The 25,365-nt window shown below is 39.4% G+C and overlaps 2 protein-coding genes across 5 annotated transcripts in view; both read left to right on the forward strand.

Annotated features, from left to right (window-relative positions):
• LOC306872078 (rho guanine nucleotide exchange factor 11-like) overlaps positions 1-2,259 on the forward strand; it is a 50,285-nt gene extending 48,026 nt beyond the window's left edge. For all 3 annotated transcript variants that reach the window (XM_079420442.1, XM_079420444.1, XM_079420443.1), the window contains one exon: positions 60-2,259. In XM_079420442.1, coding sequence (XP_079276568.1) covers positions 60-118 — 59 coding nt within the window. In that variant the 3' untranslated portion in view covers positions 119-2,259. The remainder of the gene's footprint in view (positions 1-59) is intronic.
• A 2,809-nt stretch (positions 2,260-5,068) lies between these two features.
• LOC306863785 (vang-like protein 2) lies at positions 5,069-19,939 on the forward strand. Of its 2 annotated transcripts, none has more exons than XM_079407338.1 (8): positions 5,069-5,348; positions 10,590-10,844; positions 11,124-11,247; positions 12,109-12,716; positions 14,004-14,140; positions 14,262-14,397; positions 17,215-17,458; positions 18,578-19,939. In XM_079407338.1, the coding sequence occupies exons 2-8, from the start codon at positions 10,774-10,776 to the stop codon at positions 18,836-18,838; spliced, it is 1,581 nt and encodes a 526-aa protein (XP_079263464.1). In that variant the 5' UTR covers positions 5,069-5,348; positions 10,590-10,773; the 3' UTR covers positions 18,839-19,939. The 2 variants fall into 2 exon arrangements, with proteins under 2 accessions (XP_079263464.1, XP_079263465.1); XM_079407339.1 differs by lacking the exon at positions 5,069-5,348 and adding an exon at positions 5,525-5,623.
• The last annotated feature ends 5,426 nt before the right edge of the window (positions 19,940-25,365 follow it).

Consider the following 25,365-nt stretch of genomic DNA (forward strand, 5'->3'; position numbering starts at 1 on the left):
GAACAGGAAATGTGTATAAAGTCTATTATGTTGTATTTAATATTTCTGTGTTCGTTCAGGTAAAGAGGGAGTCTCAACAGAACCAGCTCAGCCAGAAATCCAGTCCACAGGTTTCTGACGGTTTACACTGGACCTACTGGAGGACTTTCATCTCGCACACACAGACTCGCGCAAACACACGCTCTGCACTCTATGATGTAGCCCCTTCCCAGCATGCCTTGTGCCTGGAAGCGCCATCCAGGCTAAATTATGTGTTGTGTGTGTCAATCATAAATTCGTGACTTGGGACGGACGACCCTTCGGCCAGCGCTGAGAAAGAAAGGAGGAGAAAGAAAGTAGTAGCGCATTTGAGAAAGAAAATGTAATGATGTTGACGAAGAACGTAATTGCGATGCGTGAAGAACAGGAAGTGAAAAACGCAAGTGGACCGTGAACTAGTGCGGCTGAAGACATGACTCTGTCCCACGAAGGAAACCCAGCACTTTACCTGCTGTTCGTCTGTTTCTCCTCCATTCAGCTCGTCAGGAAACTCGCGAATAAAAACGGGCGATGTTTCGGTCGCGCATATCGTGAGCCGCGTCCATTTCCAGATGGACGGCGTCGACAAATTCAGGTTCTTTTGCACTCGGACCCCTGTGGAAATAAACACGGGGGGTGAATAAGGACGTCTCACGATTACCGTTGTTCGTTCGTTAATATCTTAGCTTGTATTTCATTGCGTAACACTATGCGAAAAAAAGGAAGGAAAGTGAAAAAAGCTGAAGTTTTGATTTTGAAGGTTTGTGCTCAAATGAACTTTTTTTTTCGGTTTGTACGCACACTATCGCACAGTTCGTAACTGGACTCCTGTTTATATATCGTACAGAAACGACAAAAAAGGGGCGTGTTTATGAATTCTGATATCATGTCATGTGACCTGCTAGCTGACACATTTGTATTACGTGTAAATACTGTGAACTTTTGTCGCACGCCGTTTGCGGTAGTTCATTCGCAGCTCAATGGGTGCTTGAAACGCAAATGAAGGGATCGGGAACTCTAATAATAAAAAACGACGTAATTATTACGTTTGAAACGCAAGCATCTTTATAAGTGTTTAACTCGTACACCTAACCTGCCAAAGGAGGATTTTTACCTCACCTCCTTTTAAGTTTTTGTTTCTTATTCTTTTGTATTTAATTGTTTTTTTTGCGAGTTTGTGTGACTGCAGAGCGTTTTTATCGCAAATTGAATTGGGTGCGGAGGCTTGTATGGATCACGACTGTTAACTCAGGTGGAGAAATGTAGAGGGGTTTCTCTCGTTAGGTTTAACTCCTCATGCGTTTCCTTCTCGTCTTTGGTTTCTTGCCTCATTCCTCCATCTTCAGCGGTCACTCATACTCGTCAACGGCTCGGCGATTTGTACGCTGCACAACGAAGAAACCCGTACTCGTGCGAACTACTGTACGTTAACGTTTGTTTTTATTTGTTTTGACATTCTCTCATGTAATATAGTTGACGGCCTGTTTTATATGTTCATTTTCTGTAAAGCTCTAGTCGTTTCTTTAATTTTATTTTTGTAGATATGACAAACGAAAAGATGTGTAAATTATTTTCTCTCCCTCTTTTTAAAAATGGCGAGATTGGTAGATGCACAGAAGGAAAACGAAAACACTCGTGTTTAAAAAAAAAACTCATTTGTTTTGTGAAATTAAAAATGTTTAAAAAACCTCGCTGTGTGTTTTTGGTGGTGAATTTTAAGAAGGGTTTCTCGTATTCAAAACCTGTCCGGACCGATTTTCTTCTCCCATTCCAGTAACTGTATCTCTAATACTGAATGAAAAGCTGCTTTGGAATTGGATCTGGTCTTTGAAAACAGGTTGATGCATGAAAATTGATATCTGCCAATATTGGAGTTAGCACTAATGATATTCAGTGTGAAAAGCACAGGAATGCAGCTTTTATTGAATTTGCTCAGTTTCCAAGATACTTTTTTGGAGGGGGATATATAATATATTTTTAATAGGCTACTGTCAGTTATTGTGGAATTATTTGTGGGATTATTTATTTTATCTTTGCGGTAAATTGGAACTGTGTTTTCAGGAAAAGACTTATAAATGTCGGATCAAAGAAAAAAAACTGAGCAAAGTTTTTATTTGTTTCAATTAGCAGTTTTGGATGGTTTACATTGGACCTTAATATAAACAATCAAGCTATTAAGATTTACTATATTGTAAATAATTACTAAGTATAAATTATGTAAATAAAATGCGTAACCAAGTCATTTACTGTATTTTTTTTTTAGTTTTCCAAAATGTTTCAATATATAACAGACAACAGAGGCAAAATAAAAGTCTAGAGTCTAGTTTAGTGTATGTGTGTGTGTGTGTATATATATATATATATATATGTGTGTGTGTGTGTATATATATATATATTAGTGCTGTCGAATGATTAATCACATCCAAAATAAGTTTGTTTACGTGTATACTGTGTATATTTATGTATATGTAAATACAAACACATGCATGTATATTTTTAAGAAAAATGTTGTTTATATATTAAATATATTTATATAAAATATAAGAATATAAATGTATATACATGTAAAGATTTTCAAAATATATACTGTATTTGTATATACATAAATATACACTATCATTTGACAGCACTAATAAATATATATATGTGTGTGTACTTAAATGTTACTTAAAGTATTAATTATATAAACGTAAATCAATATACAAGTACCAAAAAAATCAGACTAATCTCATAAATCTCAAATGCATAAAATTGAAAATGAATTTATTTGGCTTGAAGTGAAATCAGTCATATCACAGCATAATCGTTACCGCTGTGCACTCTATATTCCACCTCAAGACTGTCCCTATTACAAACAGCAAAGCTTTCTAGAGTTGACATCTTACACTTTCAGTCAAGAGGACATACTCTCATATGTGGAGACTTAAATGCCAGGCCCGGAAGAGAACCCAGAACTTTTTAAAAAAGCTTTCGGCTGTATTTGGCATGATGGTTTACTATACAAATTGGCATTGGTGGAAAAACATTTGATGTTATACATCCATGTATAAAAACAGTAAATGTGAATCTCAGAAGTTCTTCCAGCAGGGTCGTGGAGTGAGGCAGGGATGCAGTCTGAGCCCAACCCTGTTTAACATCTACATCAACGAGCTGGCAGAAGCTCTGGACCGCTCCGGCAGCATCCCGGGCCTCGCTCTGCACGACTCTGAAGTCAGATGCCTGCTGTATGCAGACGACCTGGTTCTGCTGTCCCCCACAGCCGAGGGTCTCCAGCACAGCCTGGCCCTGCTGGAGCAGTACTGTGATGAATGGGCTCTGACGGTCAACCTGGACGAAACCAGAGTCATGGTGTTCCAGAAGAAGGCCAGGTCTCAGGGAAGCAGATACCAGTTCAGTTACGGAGGAGAAGTCCTGGAGCACAGCACCAGCTGCACTTACCTGGGCATCCAGATCTCTGCATCAGGGGGCTTCAGTCTGGCTGTGAAGAAATCAAAAACATTTTAGGGGTCCACAGAGGTATACGTCCAATGATGCCTGCAGATCTGAATTAGGCTCATACCCACTGAAGATTGAGATCCAGAAGAGATGTGTTCAGTTCTGGCATCACCTCCATCAATCTGATCCTGATTCAATCCAATGAAACCGCAGAATCTCATCCTCGAAACACACTCGCTCTTCAGCTAGTCCATAAACCCAGCTCCTCGCTGACTACAGCTTCAACACCAAAACCATTATTAAAGAACTTGACAAATCTAAAAGACACTCGTGATGAATCTCTAAAAATACCTTCAAAATAAACTCCAGTGCTAATCAGCCCTCAACAGAACCACTAAACTTTCCAATTATTTATTGATTAAACCATTTAAAAAAAGACAAATCCTCTCCAAATACAGATGAAGTAAGCATGATTTAGAAACAGAGAGAGGAAGACACAGACAAACATGGACCGAGCGAGAGCAGAGGATCTGTAGACACTGATCTACAGCAAATAGAGGACGAGAAACACTTCCTGCTGATTTGTCCTATATATCACAATGTGATGGAAACAGTTCTCCCCAGATCTGAAGCCCTGATCACATCATTTACTGAACTTATGATTCTGAGAAAATGCCCTTCTTACTTGAAGGTAACACAGCTGCACTAGCTGCTAAATATGTATTAACCAGTCACAATGATAGATGTTACACATGATTAACTTGAAACTGACTTACTTGATCTTTTCATTTATTTAGATGGATTTTATTATTATGTTGTTGTTATATATATGTTAATGCTTTGGCAACATTTTGTTACACAGTCATGCTAATAAAGCTGAATTGAATTGAGAGAGAGAGTAATGTGTGTGTGTGTGTGTGTGTGTGTGTGTGTGTGAGAGAGAGAGAGAAGTGTGTGTGTGTGCGTGTGTGCGTGTGAGAGATGTGTGTATGTGTCTGTGTGAGTGAGTAGTGTGCGTGTGTGAGAGAGAGGTTTGTGTGTGTGTGTGTGTGTGTGTGTGTGAGAGAGTGAGTAGTGTGTGTGTGTGTGTGTGTGTGTGAGAGAGAGATGTGTGTGTGTGTGTGTGTGTGTGTGAGTGAGTAGTGTGTGTGAGAGAGAGAGTAGTGTGTGTGTGAGAGATGTGTGTCTGTGTGTGTGTGTGAGAGAGAGAGAGAGAAGTGTGCGTGTGTGCGTGTGAGAGATGTGTGTGTGTGTGCGTGTGAGAGATGTGTGTGTGTGTGTGTGTGTGAGTGAGTAGTGTGTGTGTGTGAGAGAGTGAGTAGTGTGTGTGTGTGTGTGTGTGTGTGTGTGTGTGAGAGAGATGTGTGTGTGTGTGTGTGTGAGTGAGTAGTGTGTGTGTGTGTGTGAGAGAGTGAGTAGTGTGTGTGTGTGTGTGTGTGTGTGAGAGAGATGTGTGTGTGTGTGTGAGTGAGTAGTGTGTGTGTGTGAGAGAGTGAGTAGTGTGTGTGTGTGTGTGAGAGAGAGATGTGTGTGTGTGTGTGAGTGAGTAGTGTGTGTGAGAGAGAGAGTAGTGTGTGTGAGAGAGAGAGTAGTGTGTGTGTGTGTGTGTGAGAGTAGTGTGTGTGTGAGTAGTGTGTGTGAGAGAGAGAGTAGTGTGTGTGTGTGAGTAGTGTGTGTGTGTGTGTGTGTGTGAGTGAGGGGAAGGCGGAGCAGGAACGTGGGGGAGGTCGGGTTTATTCTGGGCGTGCTTCAGCTCAGGTTTGAATGGAGAAGGAAATATATGAGTTTCTGTGAAGAAAATAGAAAAAAGAGAAACACGGACGCAGCCAGAGAACATTTCACCTTCACTGAACCAGATTAAACTACTACAAGAGGATTTTACTCATCTGCAAACTGTGAGTTTACCAAGAAAAGCGGGATTTTTCCTCTTTTTGTTGTGGATTATTGTTCTACTGAAAGAGACACAAAGAGCTGCTGCAGGGGTAATTTGCAGAGGGTATCATTATAATTCTGTTTTAAAACATTTTCTCATTAATATCTCATTCGGGTGAGTTTCTACAGGGACTCTTATATTCAGTCTGGTGTTGCAGGAGAGGTTTAAAGTGAAGCAGTTGGCCGTGAATCTGTCGTGGACTGCGTTGAAATGCATTGTTTGTGTAACTGAATGAAGGTTTGTTTCACAGCTTCTTTTGTGTTCAGAGATCCACAAATCCAGCTGTTTAGAAGAAAAAACACGGCCGATTATAGCCCAAGACGTTTTAGGTGTTGAAACTTTTTTTGAAACCATAATTAATAGTTTGAAATCGAAAGAAAGTGTGTGTTTTTCAGTTTGGATGAGTCTCAATACAGTGATATTTAGCGTAATGATTCATTTTAGTGAACCGATTCGCTTTAGTCATTGTTCGAGACCCTCCCAGAAGTGTTGCGTTTGAAACATTTTGCGATTGATTTTGTACATATTTACCCTTTTAAACTGTTATTTAAATACGCGTTTATGTTCATGATTCCAACATACCAGCTGCCTCGCAGTCGAGTGATTTATGAATGTGGAGCGAGTCGGTTCGTCTGAACGATCACACTGAATCGGTTCAATAGAATGATTCGTTGGCATCGCTGATGAGAATTAATCACTGGATGCTGTTACACTTAATGATGATTATTACTCAGTGCCAGTAATGTTCGAAACATTCATACAATTAATACATTTAACTTTTCAGAAATATTTAGTTTTTTAATCGTTAGCGTTTTCCACCAAACTAACTGCACACCATCTGAGTTTAGTGATTTTCATATTTTAAGTGCATCATTGTAAAACAAACTCGTGTTTTTCATTGCACGCATGCTTTAAAAGTGATTTATTTATTCATTGTTTGTATTTCACTCTCTAAAGCGTAACGAGACCTCAATAAGAAATGCTTGCAGTAACGTTAGTTCATATTGTGTGGTTTTTGTTGTAAACTTTTTTATTTTATTAATTATTTACGTGCAGAACGTAGACAAAATAGACTTATGTGTTACTTGGTTTTGTTCGGTTACGTCGTATTTAGGTTAGTGTGTCACGTCGAGTAAGGTCGCATGAAGGCCCTAAAGCCTCGGACTCTCGTAGGCGAGGGTGGCGGGGATGTAGTGCATATCACGTGGCGTGATTGACGCCGCCAGTCCGCGGCTTTGAGGCCCGCGCGGTGCGATGAGCTCAGATATCTCCTGTGCAGTCTCCTAGGAGACTGTAACCCGAGCATAGCATTGAAACACTCAATGGACGCTCATTTATAAACAATCAGACGTTCACAGTATATTTTCCATTCATCATAAACGAAAGTACAGTGTAGGTGATTTGTAGGCTTCATTTGGTGCCTGTAATGTGCCTTGTGACACTCGAACGTGTGTTTGTTCAACTGTGTTGTTGTTTAAATAGGTCAGATGAGACCAGCAGTAATGAGTAACTGTATATGCAGGCAGAATCCACACCTGGGACCGGTGTCTTCGTTCATAAATCACAGCTGCCACGCCTCACCTTCACAGTTATTACTGCAGCTGCCAAACCAACGCATGGCACTGAATACATGATCAACTTCTGCACCTTTACAGTAAAACTGCAGTGTCCTGAGCTGATATATTTAGATGCAATCTTGTAGGATGCGGACACTTAGTTTGGGAGCATGGACTTCTTCAGATCTTGAGCTATTTTTCAAGGTCTGTCTGCTGATTTTAATGTAGTCTCATGTGGTTGTGCAAAGATTTATATATTAGATACTTATACAGAAAGCTGAGATTGCTAACTGATATTGTGCATGTTGTTGTTGCAGTGCCTGTTTTCTTTTTTCAGAGCTGGAGCATCCTCTCATATTGTCCATCTTATGTGATTCATATTTTAGTTTCAGGTTGTTTTGCTCATCACACCTGTATCTGAAGCATTTACGAGCGCTTCCCACATAAACACAAGAGTTGGCAGCTGGGTCACAGGTGTCTCGTTTAAAGGTGCAGACACAATCAAATTTTGCTGGCAAAAAGGTTTGTCGTCAATTAAAACAGCTTTGTGTTGGTCAATGGAGCAAATTCACATCCCGATCACGTGGATTCCCATTGAAATGACTGGATTTCGCTTGCAAAAATTCACCGAACAACATTAAATGGAAACCTATATACGACTGTAATGATTCTGATCCAACTTTACGATTTAATGAACGATTATTTCGGTGATTTGGGGGCTGATTGCTATCTTGTACAAAAAAACACACGTGAGAAAGTAGCACTGGGTCAAGACTGCAGAGAGGGAGAAAAAAGCACAGTTAAGTAGGATTTTGTGAAACAAACATTAATTTAGTTGCCCTCACTCAACAAAATCCTTTAAATTCAACAGAATATAGAACAAAAAATTGTAGAAAATAGAAAATGTAGTGGCATTCCTTATAAGCAACATGTATTATAAACAAGTCTGTTTAATGTGAAACTGAGTTTCTAGCATGTAGAAATTGCTCTATATACAAATAAACTTAAGTGGCAACAGTTGACTTGTTGCACTGATCGATATTTCCATCTTTGACCAAAATCAGAGTCACGGTGTATATAAAGTATAAAGATAATTAATGATAGCAATGCAAGAACTGATATGTTGTGTGTGCGCTTTATCCTAAGTAGCTCTTGAAAATAATTTAGCATGTTTTAGTTAGATGATTAAAAAAAAGTTACGTGCATTCTGTCAAATCTGGTAGTGTAGACTAAATGATACTGTTCCAAAAACCTATATTTGAGTTTCCAACACTGCTTGATTCACAGCTGGGACTCAGAAGACGGGCGTTCCTCCTCAGACTGATGGGTGACACATGTTCTGAGTCCGTCCTGGACAAATGGTGTCTTATCAGCTCTGTAAACAACTCCTGACGGCCCACACACACACACACACACGTGTGTGTTTGTGCTTAAACGCTGTCTGTCTGCTTCCGTCTCACATGAGTCCTGTTAGCAGACAGAAATGTGAGTGTTAAGAGCAGAAATAGACTGCAGAGTGCTGGCTCTTATTTAGATAATCAGATTGAGCCGTTACTTAAGAAACGGGCAAAACAACTCGGCTCATTTGTTGAAGAAAACAATGCATAAATAGACGAGTGTTATTCTTCATAGTGGTTTGAGTGTTATATGTTCATATATGGTGGATGTGTAAAGGTCAGAAGCACACAGCCCCTCCTGACCCCTCACACATTCATTCCCATAGAAACAGCCAAGCTCGGTTGCTGTGGAGATGACAGGCGATGGCTGGGGAATGTGTGTGTGTGTGTGTGTGTAATGGGGTTTTTATGGAGATGCTGAAGTCCTTGTGCAGGACGCTCGGCTTAGATTAGTCTCTAAAGTGTTTTGATGATCTTAAAGTGTTACAGAAATGCTTTAGTTCCTGTTTATCGCAACAGAAGTCTTTAGAGTTATTTCAAAACGATTAGGAATGCAGATAATGTGTGTGTGTGTGTGTGTGTGAGATGTTCAAATACAATGGCCATCATTCACTCACATGAGCAGAACGAATTTCTGTGGAAAACCGTTGTTTGCCTGAATTGTTGTGATTTAATTGAATGAGACAATTTACGTGAGAATGATTTAAATACAATTTCCGCAGCCTGTGTTTCTCAAATGAAGCTCAGTGTTTTTACACAGAGGTCAAGTGTTGGGTTTCTGGTTTGAATATGTTCGTAAATTAGGGCTGCGTTGTATTGAAGAAAAACACCATATGCAATAATTATTAACCCTACTGTTGCGTTGGGGTGAATTTGACCTATATTTAATCAAGTAGCTTGAAATACTGGTTAAACTGTTAATTTCTTCTTAAACTCGGGTGATTATTTCTCGTTTAGGATCATGAATGTGCATGCAAAGTTTCAACACATAGATGTCTTTTGGAAAGGCTGTTTAAAAATGACAGATTTTGTGTTGGGATTATGTTGACCCCCATTGGTTTGCATGCAGTTTACCAAAAATCATTGCTTTAAAAAGCAATAAAGAGTCGGGTAAAGCAAACAGAAGACTTTCATTATAGCTTGGCAAACACTAAATATGAAATAAATGAGTGCTTATGAAATGTAAAACACAAAGTTTCCTCAAAACTGAGACTTGTCTTCTAGAGTTGTCCAAGAAAAGTTTGTTGTTGTTTTTTATCAAATTGAGTTTCTCAAATCTGTTAAATGTTGTTTTTGGTTTGTTAATTCTTTGGATCTCAATTACTAGTCTGTTGCAACTAAAAAAAGTGTGAGATATTCAGCTTACCCTCACAAGGGTTTGAGGAAAAAGACCAAAAACAAGGTGAAACAAGTACAAATACTTATTTGCACCTCAGTGTAGATTTTTGGCAAATGAAATGGAAACCAGTGTGGTTAAATAACTCTTAACATAAAGGTTGTACCCAGTTTTTGAACATAACAGGAGGATTAAATAATGTGATATGCAAGCAGTTTAGGGCCCGGTTTCACAGACGGGGCTTAGCTTAAACCAGGACTAGGCCTTAGGTAAATTAAGACATTTATGCAGCGTTTATAAAAATGCCTTGGAAGAAAGCGTTACTGGTGTGCATCTTGACACAAAACAATGTGACTGGCATGTTTTAAGATATGTCAGAGCAAGATATTTAGCTAACACTTTAGAATAGGGAACACTTATTCACTATTAACTACAAATTTTCCCTCAATAAATTGCTAATTTGCTGCTTATTAATAGTTAGTAAGGTAGTTGTTAAGTTTAGGTTTTGGGTAGGATTAGGGATGTAGAATAAGGAGTTAATGTGTTTAATTTGTACTAATAAATGGCTAATATTGTAGTAATATGCATGCTAATAAGCAACTAGTTAAGAGACCCTAAAATAAAGTGTTACCTATATTTTTAGTTGAGACGGTTCAAACATGCATTTTAGTCTAGGACTAACCTTAAGCCTTGTCTGTGAAACCGGCGGTAGATGTGTAAAAGCAATTTAGATTTTTATTTTTTTTTATATTTGAGAATTTAATCTTTGACACTTGTAATTTACTTGAGTTACATATAGCTTGGATATTTTGTAACTTTTTGAAGTATGATTTGGTTGTTGCGCTCTGTTGCGATATGCATATCCATAAGTCCAGAAATTCATAAGCGTTAATTTTCCGTGGTTTTCTTCACAGGTCCATCCTCTCCTCTCAGTCAGCCTCCAAGATAGATTCTCTCAGGAGTAAGGTGGAACTACTGAAGTTGCCGTTGACTCTGTCGTCCAAATCCATCTCGGAGCGCAAGACTCAGCTGGGCGGCACCACCGAGCGCTCCAGGGGCGGAGCTGGGGCCCACAAACCCCGCCCACCGGCCCCAGACATGGACAACGAGTCGCAGTACTCGGGCTACTCCTACAAGTCTTCACATTCACGCAGCTCTCGCAAGCACAGGTACACTAATCACGTATTCACACAATCAGTCCTGCCCAATCCTGTTCCTGCAGAGCTCAGTTACAGGCCTCATCAAACACACCTGTCTGTAATTGTGAACATGGACCACAAAACTAGTCAATTTTTCGAAATTGAGATTTATGTATCATCTGAAAGCTGAATAATCTTTCCATTGATGTATGTATTGAATGGTAGTTTCTTCAAATCTTTCAGTGTAAAGCGTGTTTGTTTTCTGCTCTGCTGTGTTGTGTAACTCGTGGCTTGTCCCGTGTGTTTCAGGGACAGGAGAGACAGGCATCGCTCGAAGAGCAGAGACAGCAGCAGCAGAGGAGACAAGTCTGTGACCATCCAGGCTCCTGGAGAGCCGTTACTGGACGCCGAGTCCACACGCGGAGATGACCGGGTCAGTACACACTGCAGAGGAGGATTAGAAAGTGTTTGGAAACAATGAGTTTCACTTACTGTATTACAGGAATGAGAATAATACAAATGACCAAAAAACCTTCAGAAGTCAAACATCAGGACACATAAGCTCAAAACATAGTTCTTTTCTTTGGCTTTCAGCCAGCCCTAGAGATTGTTTTATTGCTGCTTATTACTATATATTCTAGCCCTGTATTTATTTTTGTAAAGCACTTTGGTCAATATGTTGTTTTTAATGGTGTTATGTTAATATAGCAAAGTGGAAAATGCGTCATGAAACTGTCACTAAACACAAATATTATCGTTTCCCAAAATAGACTTCAGCTTATTGGCACCAAAATGGACAAAAAGTACAATAAATATATATATATATATATATATATATATATATATATGTATGTGTGTGAAATAATGTCTATTACTATTAGCAAAAATATTTAAACTGAAGGTTTTATCTGTTTACACTTATTTCAGCTTTTTCAATGTTTTAATGACCTTTTATTGTTGTATTTTTAGTATTTTAATTTTAGAGTAAATTGTAGTTGCAATTATATATAATGTTTATTTAATATTCATATTTAGCTTTTTAGTAACTTTAATAATTCAACTTAAACTTATTTCAGCAAGTTGCCAAAGCAACATTTCTATTTTTTAAGTGTTCATCTAATATTTATATTTTATTTCAACTTTTAGTTATGAAGCATTATTTGTAATGGTTTTAATTGACAAAAACAGCCGTGCCTCATGAGCATCGTCTGATGTCGTACGATGAGAATCGGACTCATATTTCAGACGTCTCCTCTCAGCATCACTCACAGCCTCTCTCTTGATCTCCCGTCAGGATGATAACTGGGGCGAGACCACCACCGTCGTGACCGGGACGTCCGAGCACAGTGTGTCTAATGAGGACCTGACGCGGGCGTCTAAAGAACTGGAGGACTCGTCGCCGCTGGAGTGCCGTCGGTTCGCGGGGCCCGTCGTGAGCGGCGTTCTGGGTGTGTTCGCGCTCCTGACGCCGCTGGCCTTCCTTCTGCTGCCGCAGCTGCTGTGGCGCGACTCTCTGGAGCCCTGCGGGACCCCCTGCGAGGGCCTCTACGTCTCGCTGGCCTTCAAGCTGCTGGTGCTGCTCATCTCGTCTTGGGCCCTGTTCCTGCGGCCACCCCGCGCCACGCTGCCACGCTTCTTCGTCTTCCGTTGCCTGCTGATGGCGCTGGTCTTCCTCTTCGTGGCCTCGTACTGGCTCTTCTACGGCGTCAGGGTGCTGGAGCCCCGAGAGCGCGACTACAGGGGCATCGTGGGATACGCCGTCTCGCTGGTGGACGCGCTGCTGTTCATCCAGTATCTGGCGCTCGTGCTGCTGGAGGTCAGGCACCTCAGACCGGCCTTCTGCCTCAAAGTGGTTCGCACCACAGACGGAGCCAGCCGCTTCTACAACGTGGGACACCTCAGGTTAGTACTGCTCATTACTAGCGTAAAGGGATAGTTGCTGTTAATTTACTCACCCTCGGCCCAACCGAGATGTAGGTGACTTTTTTTCTTCTTCAGTAGAACAGTAAAGTAAACGGTTTCTTCCCTCAAGCAATCCATCTCATGAACATTTGACATTAAACGTGGAACACACAACTCTATACATTATTTATTCACCACACATACTTATTTACATTTCTAATTTGCACACATCAGACCTGTACACACATAATTGTCTATATTATATATTGTGTTTTTGCTATTTTGTTCATTGCCTATTTGTATATTATTTTATTATGTGTCCTGTCCTGTTGCTGTCTGTCTGTTGCTCTGTGGAGCTTCTGTCACTACAACAAATTCCTCGTATGTGTAAACATACCTGCTAATAAAGCTCATTCTGATTCTAAAGATTTTTAGCTAAAACTACAGTACTTGCTGATTCATGTAATCCAGCTGCCTGTATTTGAGGGAAAAAAGCAAACCAGGCAGCACAAAATTAATAAATATATGTACCTCCAGAAGATATACTGAGGCCTTATGAAGCAAAATCATAGGTCTGTGCAATAAACTGAATGTTATTACCTGTAATCCAGACCCAAATGGTCCAGAGTGATGTCTGGTATGTGAACAAATCATTGTTTTGAACCAAATGAATGCACATAATATTAATCACAGTCCTATCCCTGGTAAAAAAATAAATAAATTCAAATGCAATGTTAAAATGCGTTTATTAAAAAATAAATACTATATGATTTTATATATAAATGACTTGAATGAAATATTTAATATTACTAAATATAAAAAAAATGCAATTTTAAAAATGAAAATGAGTAGTTATATAATATAAAGTTTATAGCATTATAAAAAAAAAGTTTACCTTTATTTTACAATAATTGTAGTTTTATTTTACATTACAACTGTAAATTTACAACACTCAATTTCTGGCATTATTAGTTTTCAAATGTTCAAACGCTGGGCAGAAAACTGTATGAAGACCACAAGCTTCGTCTTTGTTGACGAGCTGGTTTATAAGTGCTGTTTATGAAGTTTAAGGAAGATGCTTGGCACGTGTTGCTCTTCACTCTGAAACACACGTGAAGAAAACAAAGTACGTTTTATTTCCTTAAATGCCAGCGTTTGATAACAGCACTAAGCCATATTGCAATTACTATTTTATTTCAGTAAGTCATGCACCTCTGGAATAAATCAGTAAATAATGTGATAAAAGCTGTGAATTCAGAAGGTTTGTGTGTCTGTGTTTTATCTCAGTATCCAGCGAGCGGCGGTGTGGGTCCTAGATCACTACTACACTGATTTCCCCGTCTACAACCCTGCTTTACTCAACCTGCCCAAGTCCATCCTGTCTAAAAAGATGTCTGGATTTAAGGTGTACTCCCTGGGAGAAGGTACACCAAATCTTCCCCATTTTACAGATAGTTTAGTCTCTGTTCCACACATTCAGCTGATGAGAGATTGAGCAGGGCTGTTTGTTTCCAGTGCTTCTGACCGCTTGTCTTTCGTCTCCAGATAGCAGCACCAATAACTCGACCGGTCAGTCTCGAGCGATGATCGCCGCCGCCGCCCGCAGACGAGACAACTCTCATAACGAATACTACTACGAGGAGGCCGAGATGGACCGCAGGATCAGAAAACGCAAGGCCAGGTCAGAGTCAAAGAAATACTTCCTGATAAATCATAAATATCTGGGTAAATCTCACAAAACAAAAGTGAAAAATTACTGTTACATTAATGACAGTCTAATGAATATATAAAACTCACTGTATTTAATCAGAATGTGTTTATGAAAATAATCAATGCAGAAAATCTTACGTATGCATTTTTAAAAATTATTATTATTTACGTTGTATTATTTGTAATTTAATTTTTAGTGCTGATTAATCGCATACAAAATAAGTTTTTGTTTACATAATATATGTATACTGTGTATTTATTATGTAAATATAAACACACATGCATGTATATATTTAATATAAATATATAGACAACATATTTTTATGTAATATAAAAAATATGTAAATATTTCCAAAATATATACTGTATGTGTGTGTATTTATATATATATATATATATACACAATACACATGCATATATTATGTGAACTTTTATTTTGGATGCGATTTAATCGTTTGATAGCACTAATAAATACACACATGCATGTATATATTTTTATGAAAAATATTATGTTTATATATAGTAGGGATGCTCCGATCGATCGGCCGATAATCACATTTTATGACTCGATCGGTACTCATACATTTGGCCGATCTCACGAACCGATCGCAATTTGATGATGTCACCGCGTGACGACGTATATGATACGTGGGGACATATGCTGCAAGTCATCGCCAGTGTGGAAATGCTATGACGTTTCGAGAAACAATGAAAAATGTGTTATATGTCGTGTATGTTTTGCGTGATGATATGATGAATGGGTGGTTCATTTTTAACAGCAGATACAGTGACGTTAGAGCTGATCTGCGCATCACTGCACGTGTCTGCAGAGCCCAGGCTTTGGAAACGTCTTGTTACGTCTGGTTTGAGTCGTAGGTTATAGAGCTGATAAAATGTAAAAACTGTAACTTGAATGCAATGTAAGTCGCTTTGGATAAAAGCATCTGCCAAATGCATAAATGTAAATGTAATAGATAGATAAATAGATGGTAAGAAAAATAACTATATTTGCAACATTTTTTTTTCTGCTGTATTTTAGTGAAAGTAATCTATAATTTTGCCTCTCGCCATGTTTCTGTCGTTGTTAAAATAACTGCGGCAGCTCTTGAACTTGGTGTCGACGCACGTCCGGAGACAGAGAGAAAGCGCACGGAGCTGAAAGGGCTCGAATAAAGCGTGTTTAGCTTTAGATAAAAATACTAGAGTATATAGCGCTGAAAGATATTTACCATAAACGACCCTGAGCGCTTGTTACGTGAACCGCTCCGCTGTTGACGTGCTGCTCACTTAAAACAGTGCTGCTGTTACGGCTCGCGGTCCGGATGGATGGCAGGGTGCGGATGAGGTCCGCCTTTTGAAGATCAGTTATATAAGTATTTAAGGATAAAAGACTCGAGTTGCCTTTAAATATCCACAAGTCCTTTTCCTCGAGTCGAGTAAAGTCTGGAGTCATTTCAGGTCAAGTCCAGTCTGAAGGCTATAAACATGTGACTCGAGTCCGAGCCCATCTCTGCCTTGGGTTGCATCAGAAACATTTTGTTTGCATTTATTTTTGTCTTATATTGAGTATCCTGATACACGTTATGCATAAACACCATTTTAAAGGAATAATAAAATTCACTGTATAAGGAATAATTTTTGTGATTATTTATATAACATTATTACATATGTTATATAAAGCTTGAAGCATCAGAATCGGCATCGGTATCGGCCGATCACCATGACCAGAAATCGGTACTCGTATCGGCTGCAAAAATCCCGATCGGAGCATCCCTAATATATAGTATACATTATATTAATTTAAATATATTAGTGCTGTCAAATGATTAATCGCTTTACATAATATATGTGTGTACTGCGTATGTTTGTGATGTATATGTAAATACACACACATACAGTATATATTTGGGAAATATTATGTGTATATACATTTATATATTTTCTATATATATATATACATTTTTCTTAAATATATACATGCATGTTTTTGTTTTTATGTACGTAAGTATACACATTATGTAAACAAACTTTTATTTTGGACGTGATTAATCGTTTGACAGCACTATTATTATTTTTATTATTTAATATTAAATTAATTAATTAATTTATTAAGTTATTATTAATTTATATTTTATTAATAATTATTATTATTTTTTTTTTTGCTCTTTATTTTTATTTTATTTTCTGGGTGAATTGTGACCAGGGGTCCGTTCTTCATACCTCACTTAATCCATCTGAGATGATTTGAAAGATTCCAGATCTAATAATCTTGATAATTGATCTCTGGCTAATTTGGTTCTTCAAATGAATTTGCGTATTAGATTAAAATATCTGGATTAAGTTGTCTAAGATTACTGCGCGTTCTCATGTTCCCCGGAAAGGGCAGATGTATTGATACTCGAAACCACGATCAGCAATGCAGCGATTATCACTTATTTTGTTATTATTATAAATTATTGTCCTTGGACCAGTAGGGTGATCTTGTAATGAAGTAGCGGTGGCTGGGACAGATTTTAATTACATGAAATAAGCTGCTCCCGAGCAGGTTTAAGCTTACGGACCTGTTGCTATGACAGCAAGTCCAGGATGAGCTTCGAAGAACTTAATGAGCCAAGATCAAGTGAAATCGGCAGCAATCAAATCCTGCTAACTGAGTTAGCGACGTACGAAGAACGGACCCCTGGACACATTGTGTGTGTAACTGCATGTTATTCTGATGTACCTGACTCTTGTATTCAGTTTTTCTCCTGTGGAGATCGTTTGCTCACAGTTGTGTTTCTCCTCCCAGACTGGTGGTGGCAGTAGAGGAGGCCTTCACTCACATCAAAAGGCTTCAGGACGACGAGGCGGCGACGTCGCCCAAGCACCCGCGTGAGGTGATGGACCCTCGAGAGGCGGCCCAGGCCATCTTCGCCCCCATGGCACGAGCCATGCAGAAATACCTGCGCACGACACGCCAGCAGCCCTACCACAGCATGGAGAGCATCATCGCCCACCTGCAGTTCTGCATCACTCACAACATGACGCCCAAGGTCAGCAAACACAGACAAAACTCAGCCGTCCGCTACTGTCCTCCACACCGCAGCTGCTCTGTAACTCACCGGTTCTGCAGAGTGTGTCATGTAATACTCAGACAACTTATTACATGTGCACTATCTACACAGACTTTACTGTGTGCTATATCCCACAGTGCAATGTGCTCAGCAACAAGAAGTAACATCATTGATTTTTAACCTCTCTTTCTTGACTGAACTGCTGAAAGCAAAGGCATTTTGCACAAAATTGGATTAAAATAACTAGACTGCACTTAGCGAATTAAATGTGCAATGTAGTGATGTCATGAGACTTAAAAAATGTAATATACTACATTCAGAAATATTGTTCAAATTTGCATATACTATTTGGCATTGCATAGGAAATTTGATTTATTTGACTTTTTTTTTTTTTTCTTCTTCTTTTTGACAGAATGGAAAAAAAACATTTGATAAATATCAAAATGTGTTTTTAAAATGTTTTATTTTTTTATATTAATGTTCTTAAATTAATATTTAAATTACGCTTAATTTATTATTTAATATTAATATCTTTAAATTTCTGCAAACAATCCTCCTTTTCTTTAAACCACGAACAAACTTTACCTGCATAAATTTAAATAAATGTATTTTTATTTATTCATTTATTTGTGTGTGTGTGTATGTGACCAAGTAATTTTAATTTATTTATTATACAAATAAATATACTTAAACATTACATATGTATTTGAATATTAAAAATTATTATTATTTTAGCCTTTTCATTAAAACACAAACAAACATTTGAGCCTTTCTTTCAAATACATTTAATTATTTTCATGTCTATATGGGTAGAAAAATACATAATGTGCCCAAAGATCTTTTGTCATTTCTATATGCGTGTTAAAGTGTATATTTTACTGGTCAATGTTTCACTTTTCATGTTTTCAATCAGCTTTGTCTCTCACTAGTTCATTGTAAATGGTCCTGTGTTGTGAGAAAGTCAGTAAAAGAATTAGCAAAATGCCATTTATAGTACTTTTATGTAGAGCATAGCATGCAAATAAGCATGCATGTAACACAAGGAACACACACATGATGACTGGTCCTAATGTGCTAAATGTCTCCGTGTGTGCTCAGGCGTTTCTGGAGCGGTACCTGGCCCCGGGCCCCACCATGCAGTACCAGCGTGAGAACGGCAGGGGGCGCCAGTGGACTCTGGTGAGCGAGGAGCCCGTGACCTCAGCGCTGCGGCAGGGGCTGGTCTTCTCCCTCCGCCGCCTCGATTTCGCTCTGGTCGTCACGGTGACGCCCCTCCCCTTCCTCAACCTGGGGGAGGAGTTTATCGATCCCAAGAGTCACAAGTTCGTCATGCGGCTCCAGTCAGAGACCTCAGTATGAGACGACCACAAGAGACTCCGTTACAAGGACACAACCACTCGTTTTTTCTCTTTTAGATATCACTTTTATGACCGTATGTTTGTTTTTTACACTACATGAACTGCTTTGATCTAGAGACTGACTCTGGGCCGACTAACTCTTATGCATTTCAGCTGTGAATATAACGTGTCACGGTGAAATACTTTCACACATCAGTGCTGCACAATACAGATGATTTACCAGCAATCCCAGGCGTCATAATAACACTACGCCCACACATGAAATAATCACTCAGAATTGATGGAAACACTACAAGATTGTAGCTGAGCAATCAAGTGCTTTAATTTTATGATTGTCGGTCCAAAAAAAAAGAAGCATGTTTGTAACTCTGTATCTGTCGTGAATGTTTTTAAGACGTCGTATGTATCGCAGTACTTTATTCTAATGAATCGAGGGGCCTTTTATATTGTTGGTTTACATTGTTGAAACGCACCAGCAAGCTCACTGACTTTCTTCAAGACGCTGTGGTTTTTTCTAGCGGTTGATTGGTGCTTCTGTCATACATGACCAATCAAATGTGACCTTTATATGACATGAAATGCAAAAACATGAATGTGTGCCAAATGTCATATCTGTGCCTCGGCGGCCGGCGTTCTCGTGGCTGCACACACACCCTTTTCTTGCTGGTTAAAGGGCAATGAGTTAACTGGTCCTTCCCTTTTCCCTAACCAAGCTACCAACTGTGGGCCATTGTAGTCTGTTCCTCCCTCCTTCACCTTTTGTACATAACTCATTTTTCTTTTAGGCGCGTGTACGTCACTGAAAGCAGGATTTGAAATGATGTAGGTGGTGATTTTCAGAACTGACTGTTTCATTTTTAGGCCTGATGCATGCATATAGGCGATGCGGTTTTGTACTTTTTTTTTACTTTATCATTTTTTTGTATGGAAGTTAAGCTAATCTTTTAACATTTTCCCTTTAAAAAAAAAATGGTTTGTAAAGAGATTAGTAGATTATTATTTTTTTTTGGTTATTGTGTGAAGACCTATTTGGCAATTCATAATTTTAGAACTAAAAATGTTGGAGCATTTTTTTTTTTTTTTTTAAATAAATGATCAACTCTTACAGAGTTTGGCTCCTCTTTATAGAAGTATGTATGAAGTTGAATGTGTGGTAGCAGGATGTTGATGGTGTAAGTGGGCGTGCAGCGTGTCTTTAAGCAGTAGTTCGCAACTTTAGTTGGACACCAATTTTCAAAGGCCACCTTAAATAAAAATAGTTTTAAAAATAGGTTTTTAAAACCGTGAATTTCCTTATCCAGGTATTATTGGTTAAGGTTTTTTTTTTTTTAATGTTAACTGTTTCTACCCAATTAAATATTTTCGAGCTTGGCTGCATAACTTATAAAATGCAAATTCATTATAAAAAAAAAAATACCCATTGTGCTTTAAGATTGTATTGACTGATATGAGTTTTCCAGGTCTAGAAATCACACTTTTAAATCCAGATTTTCCAAGAATGTGTATTCTAGTAACTAGAATCTAGTTCCGGTTGAAAGCTGTTGTGGATGAATTAAAATGAGTATTTTATAAATCATTATTTTAGCTCATTTTAACACACTGGTTCTCTTCGGTCATTTCTGACCAACAAAAAGTGACCCCCCCCCCCCCCCCCCCCCCCCCCCCCCCGTTCCCCATCTAAATGGTACAAATCCTGATAAAGGTTTTGGCATGGACATGATTTGAAAAGGTTAAATGGTCCTTTGTGGTCAAAAATGGCTTTATTTGAAACAAATTTAATCTAGTGGAAATATTTGGTACTGCGCCCAAATAAATTATTTTTTTATCAACCTAAAATTTGGAACACAACTTTAGATTTATGGTTTTCATTTAATTACAGTTTAAGTAAAACTTGTTTGACTGTAAAACAGCTCCTGTGGCAGGTTGAACTTCCTCACAGAATAACTCACGGTGACTCTGTATCCAGCACAACACTGGGCCAATGTCTCTTACAAACTTCCACTTTATGTCCTCTTGGCGCTCCTGTTAAAAATACAGAATACGTGTGTGTTGGTCCACTAAATATTTGTCATAAATAGAATTTACGTCATCATTTTGCATACAAGAATATTTATGATTTTAAACCACAAAAATCAATCACTACAGTACCTAGAGAAATGCTCCCACCATTCCTCAATACGTCTCTTTACTGTTGAAACAGCAGCAGGAACCCCTCATCCCAGCAGAACCGCTCTGCATCAGGCTAGGAACAAAAATGCGTAGAATGCTGTAAAACACGACAAACAAACATTGACAATCATTATGTGATTTTTCCATTAATATAGAATAATACAAAGACAATTTGTCACAAACACAGTTATCCAACAATTCATAGTGAAAAGATGTGGTTGCTCAACCAAGTTACTGTGCAAGGGTACTGTGATCAGTGTATATGATTAAAAATATCATGTATGTGAGTGAGTGAACTGCCAAAATACAGACAGCACATCACATGTCCCACCAGAGACAGTAATATATTGGATCACTGTTACGTAACAATAAAGGACACATATCACTCTGTTCCACGAGCAGCTTTAGGACTCTCTGATCACTGTTTGGTTCATCTTATTCCATCCTACAGGCAGAAACTGAAGTCAGCTATACCTGTATTAAGGTCTGTAAAGAGATGGACTAATGAGACAGAGTGGAATTTACAAGCCTGTTTCTCTTGGACTGTTTTTGAAGCTGCTGATGATCTGGAAGAGCTCACAGAGACTGTAACATCATATATCAGTTTCTATGAGGATATGTGCATTCCTACCAGGACTCATCTAACTTATAACAACGACAAACCATAGTTCACTGCAAAACTCAGACAGCTCCGTCAAGCCAAAGAAGATGCTTACAGGAATGGGGACAAAGTCTTGTATAAACAGGCCAAATACACACTGGAAAAGGAGATCAGAGTGGCAAAGAGGAAATATTCCGACAGGCTAAGGATCCAATTCTCTTCTAGTGATACGGCTTCAGTGTGGAAAGATCTGAAAGACATCACCAATTACAAGACACCATCCCCCAGCACTGTGGAGAATCAACACCTGGCAGACGATCTGAATGAGTTCTACTGCAGGTTAGAAAATACACCATTCACACCTCCTGCAACCCCCCTCTCCCCCACACATGCACTGCAGATAAGAGAAGATGACGTGCGCCAGGTCTTCAAAAAGAACAAGAGATGGAAGGCACCAGGCCCAGACGGTGTGACACCAGCCTGTCTGAAATCCTGTGTTGACCAGCTGGCCCCCATCATCACACAGATCTGTGAGAAGGAAACCCAAGATAACAGGACTTAACGACTACAGACCTGTGGCTCTAACATCTGTGTTCATGAAGTCATTTGAAAAACTGGTTTTGGCTTATCTGAAGGACATAACTGGACTCTTACTGGACACCCTGCAGTTTGCCTACAGAGCAAACAGGTCTATAGATGCAGTCAACATGGGACTGCATTACATACTGCAACACCTGGACAGACCAGGGCCTTATGTGAGGATCCTGTTTGTGGACTTCAGCTCGGCCTTTAACACTATCATTCCAAACCTCCTCCTGCCCAAACTAACTCCGTCTCCGTCCCCACCTCCGTCTGCCAGTGGATCAACAGCTTCCTGACAGACAGGCAGCAGCTAGTGAGGCTGGGAAAATACACATCCAGCACTCGTACCATCAGCACTGGAGCTCCTCAGGACTGTGTTCTCTCCCCACTGCTCTTCTCCCTCTACACCAACGACTGCACATCTAAAGACCCCTCTGTCAAGCTCCTGAAGTTTACAGACGACACCACACGAGTCTGCTTCTAGACGAGTATTTTCCACTGCGTGGTACGACTCGGCTCGGTTCAGAACGGCTCAGTTCGACTCAGTTTGTGTTTCCACTGCAGTTTAGAACCGCTTTAGAGTGGCCAGGATTATTCACGTGTTGTTATAGTTGCTCCGCCTCTACTGCCGTGACTCCTGAAAAACTTTTTAATTCCGCATCACTCCATCACGCTCTCACTGGAGCCGCTCCTCGGCTATCACGAGAGGACAGTCTGTACTTCCTCAACCGACAACGAAACGGCCATTTTTTAGTTGTTAAAAGAAAGGTGCGCTCATTCGAAACAGTTGTGTTCGATCCTTCGCTGGCTGTGCTGATTTAAATCTAGCAGGTCTATTGTGTCTCGTGTCGCAAGTTCAAATGACGCAAAAAAGTTAAAATGACGCAGGCAGTGACGATTTTCTCCGGCCAATCAGTGATCAGAAGGGTTTACATGTCACGTTTTAGTAACGGTACGGCTCGCTTGGAACCTCGGCTGAGGTGGTACTAAAAAATTACCAGATACTGTACCCAGTGGAAAACCCCCCAAAAGTGAGCTGTACTAAACCATACCGTGCCGTACCATGCAGTGGAAAAGCACCATTACAGACAGGAGGTTAAGGAGCTGGCTGTATGGTGCAGTCTTAACAACCTGGAGCTCAACATGCTCAAAACAGTGGAGATGATTGTGGACTTCAGGAGAAACCCCCCTGCTCTCCCCCCACTCACCATCATGAACAGCACTGTGACTGCAGTGGAGTCATTCAGATTCCTGGGCACCACCATCTCTCAGGACCTGAAGTGGGATATTCACATTGACTCCATTGTCATAAAGGCCCAAGAGGTTGTACTTTCTTCACCAGCTGAGGAAGTTCAACCTGCCACAGAACTGTTGAAACAGTTCTCAGCTACCAAATCTGACCTCAGAAGACTACGGAGGGTAGTACGGACTGCTGAGCGAATCACTGGTACAACCCTCCCCAGTCTCCAAGAACTGTACTCTTCCAGAGTGAGCTGGTAACATCACCCTGGATCCCTCACATCCAGCACACACTCCCTCTTTGAACTGTTACCGTCTAGACGGCGCTACAGAGCTCTGAGCACCAGAACGACCAGTTTCTTCCCTCAGGCAATCCATCTCATGAACATTTAACTCTTAACAATAAACATGAAACACACAACACTATCATACTTTTTTTTTTTATCATTTAACACACATACTTATTACATTTCAAATTTGCACCTAACATGCCTGTACATACTGAATTGTCTATTTTGTATATTATGTATTTGCTATTTTTCATTGTCAATTTTGTATATTTGTACATTATTATTATTATTTTTATTTTTTATTACTGTGTCCTGTCCTGTCGCTGTCATTCTGTCGCACTGCGGAGCTTCTGTCACTAAAACAAATTCCTTGTATGTGCAAACATACCTGGCAATAAAGCTAATTCTGATTCTGATTTCATTAAAGTTTTAAAAGGTCATTTTTGACTGCCACCTGAGGAGCACCAGAGGGGTTAAAGCTTTTGTCTGGTTTTAAATATTCTTGACTTAGAAACAAAACGTTTTCTTTCCCTCATGTTGTTTAAAATCAATGGTGTTGGGTAAAACTGTGATGATTCTCTGTATCTGTATCTTCAGAAGTAATATAAGTTTTATGCAGTGGTGGTCAGTAACGAAGTAGCTTTACTTCGTTACTGTACTTAAGTACATTTTTCAAGTATCTGTACTTTACTGGAGTAGTTTTATTTGGAGTAACTTTTACTTTTACTTCACTGCATTCCAAAGCATAAGATCGTACTTTTTACTTCACTACATTTCAAAACATATCGTTACTCTTCTTCTAATCTTTTCAATGATTATAATATTATAATATTCTTTTCAATGAACGTGTTAAATCGGTTCGCAAATCGCAACAAACGATTAATTCACTAATTGGAATGATCCGATCGCAGCTGTTCTCGAGTCGACTCACTGATTCAAATGATCCGTTTAGAGCGAGTCTCCAGTGAACTCAACTCACTGATTCAAATGATCCGTTTAGAGCGAGTCTCCAGTGAACTCAACTCACTGATTCAAATGATCCGTTTAGAGCGAGTCTCCAGTGAACTGAACTCACTGATTCAAACGATCCGTTTAGAGCGAGTCTCCAGTGAACTCAAATCACTGATTCAAATGATCCGTTTAGAGCGAGTCTCCAGTGAACTCAACTCACTGATTCAAATGATCCGTTTAGAGCGAGTCTCCAGTGAACTCAACTCACTGATTCAAATGATCCGTTTAGAGCGAGTCTCCAGAGAACTCAACTCACTGATTCAAATGAACCGTTTAGAGCGAGTCTCCAGTGAACTCAACTCACTGATTCAAATGAACCGTTTAGAGCGAGTCTCCAGTGAACTCAACTCACTGATTCAAATGAACCGTTTAGAGCGAGTCTCCAGTGAACTCAACTCACTGATTCAAATGATCCGTTTAGTGCGAGTCTCCAGTGAACTGAACTCACTGATTTAAATGAACCGTTTAGAGCGAGTCTCCAGTGAACTCAACTCACTGATTCAAAGGAACCGTTTAGAGCGAGTCTCCAGTGAACTCAACTCACTGATTCAAATGATCCGTTTAGTGCGAGTCTCCAGTGAACTGAACTCACTGATTTAAATGAACCGTTTAGAGCGAGTCTCCAGTGAACTCAAC

The sequence above is a fragment of the Barbus barbus genome (genome assembly GCF_936440315.1).
Source record: "Barbus barbus genome assembly, chromosome: 1".
Lineage (NCBI taxonomy): Eukaryota > Metazoa > Chordata > Actinopteri > Cypriniformes > Cyprinidae > Barbus > Barbus barbus.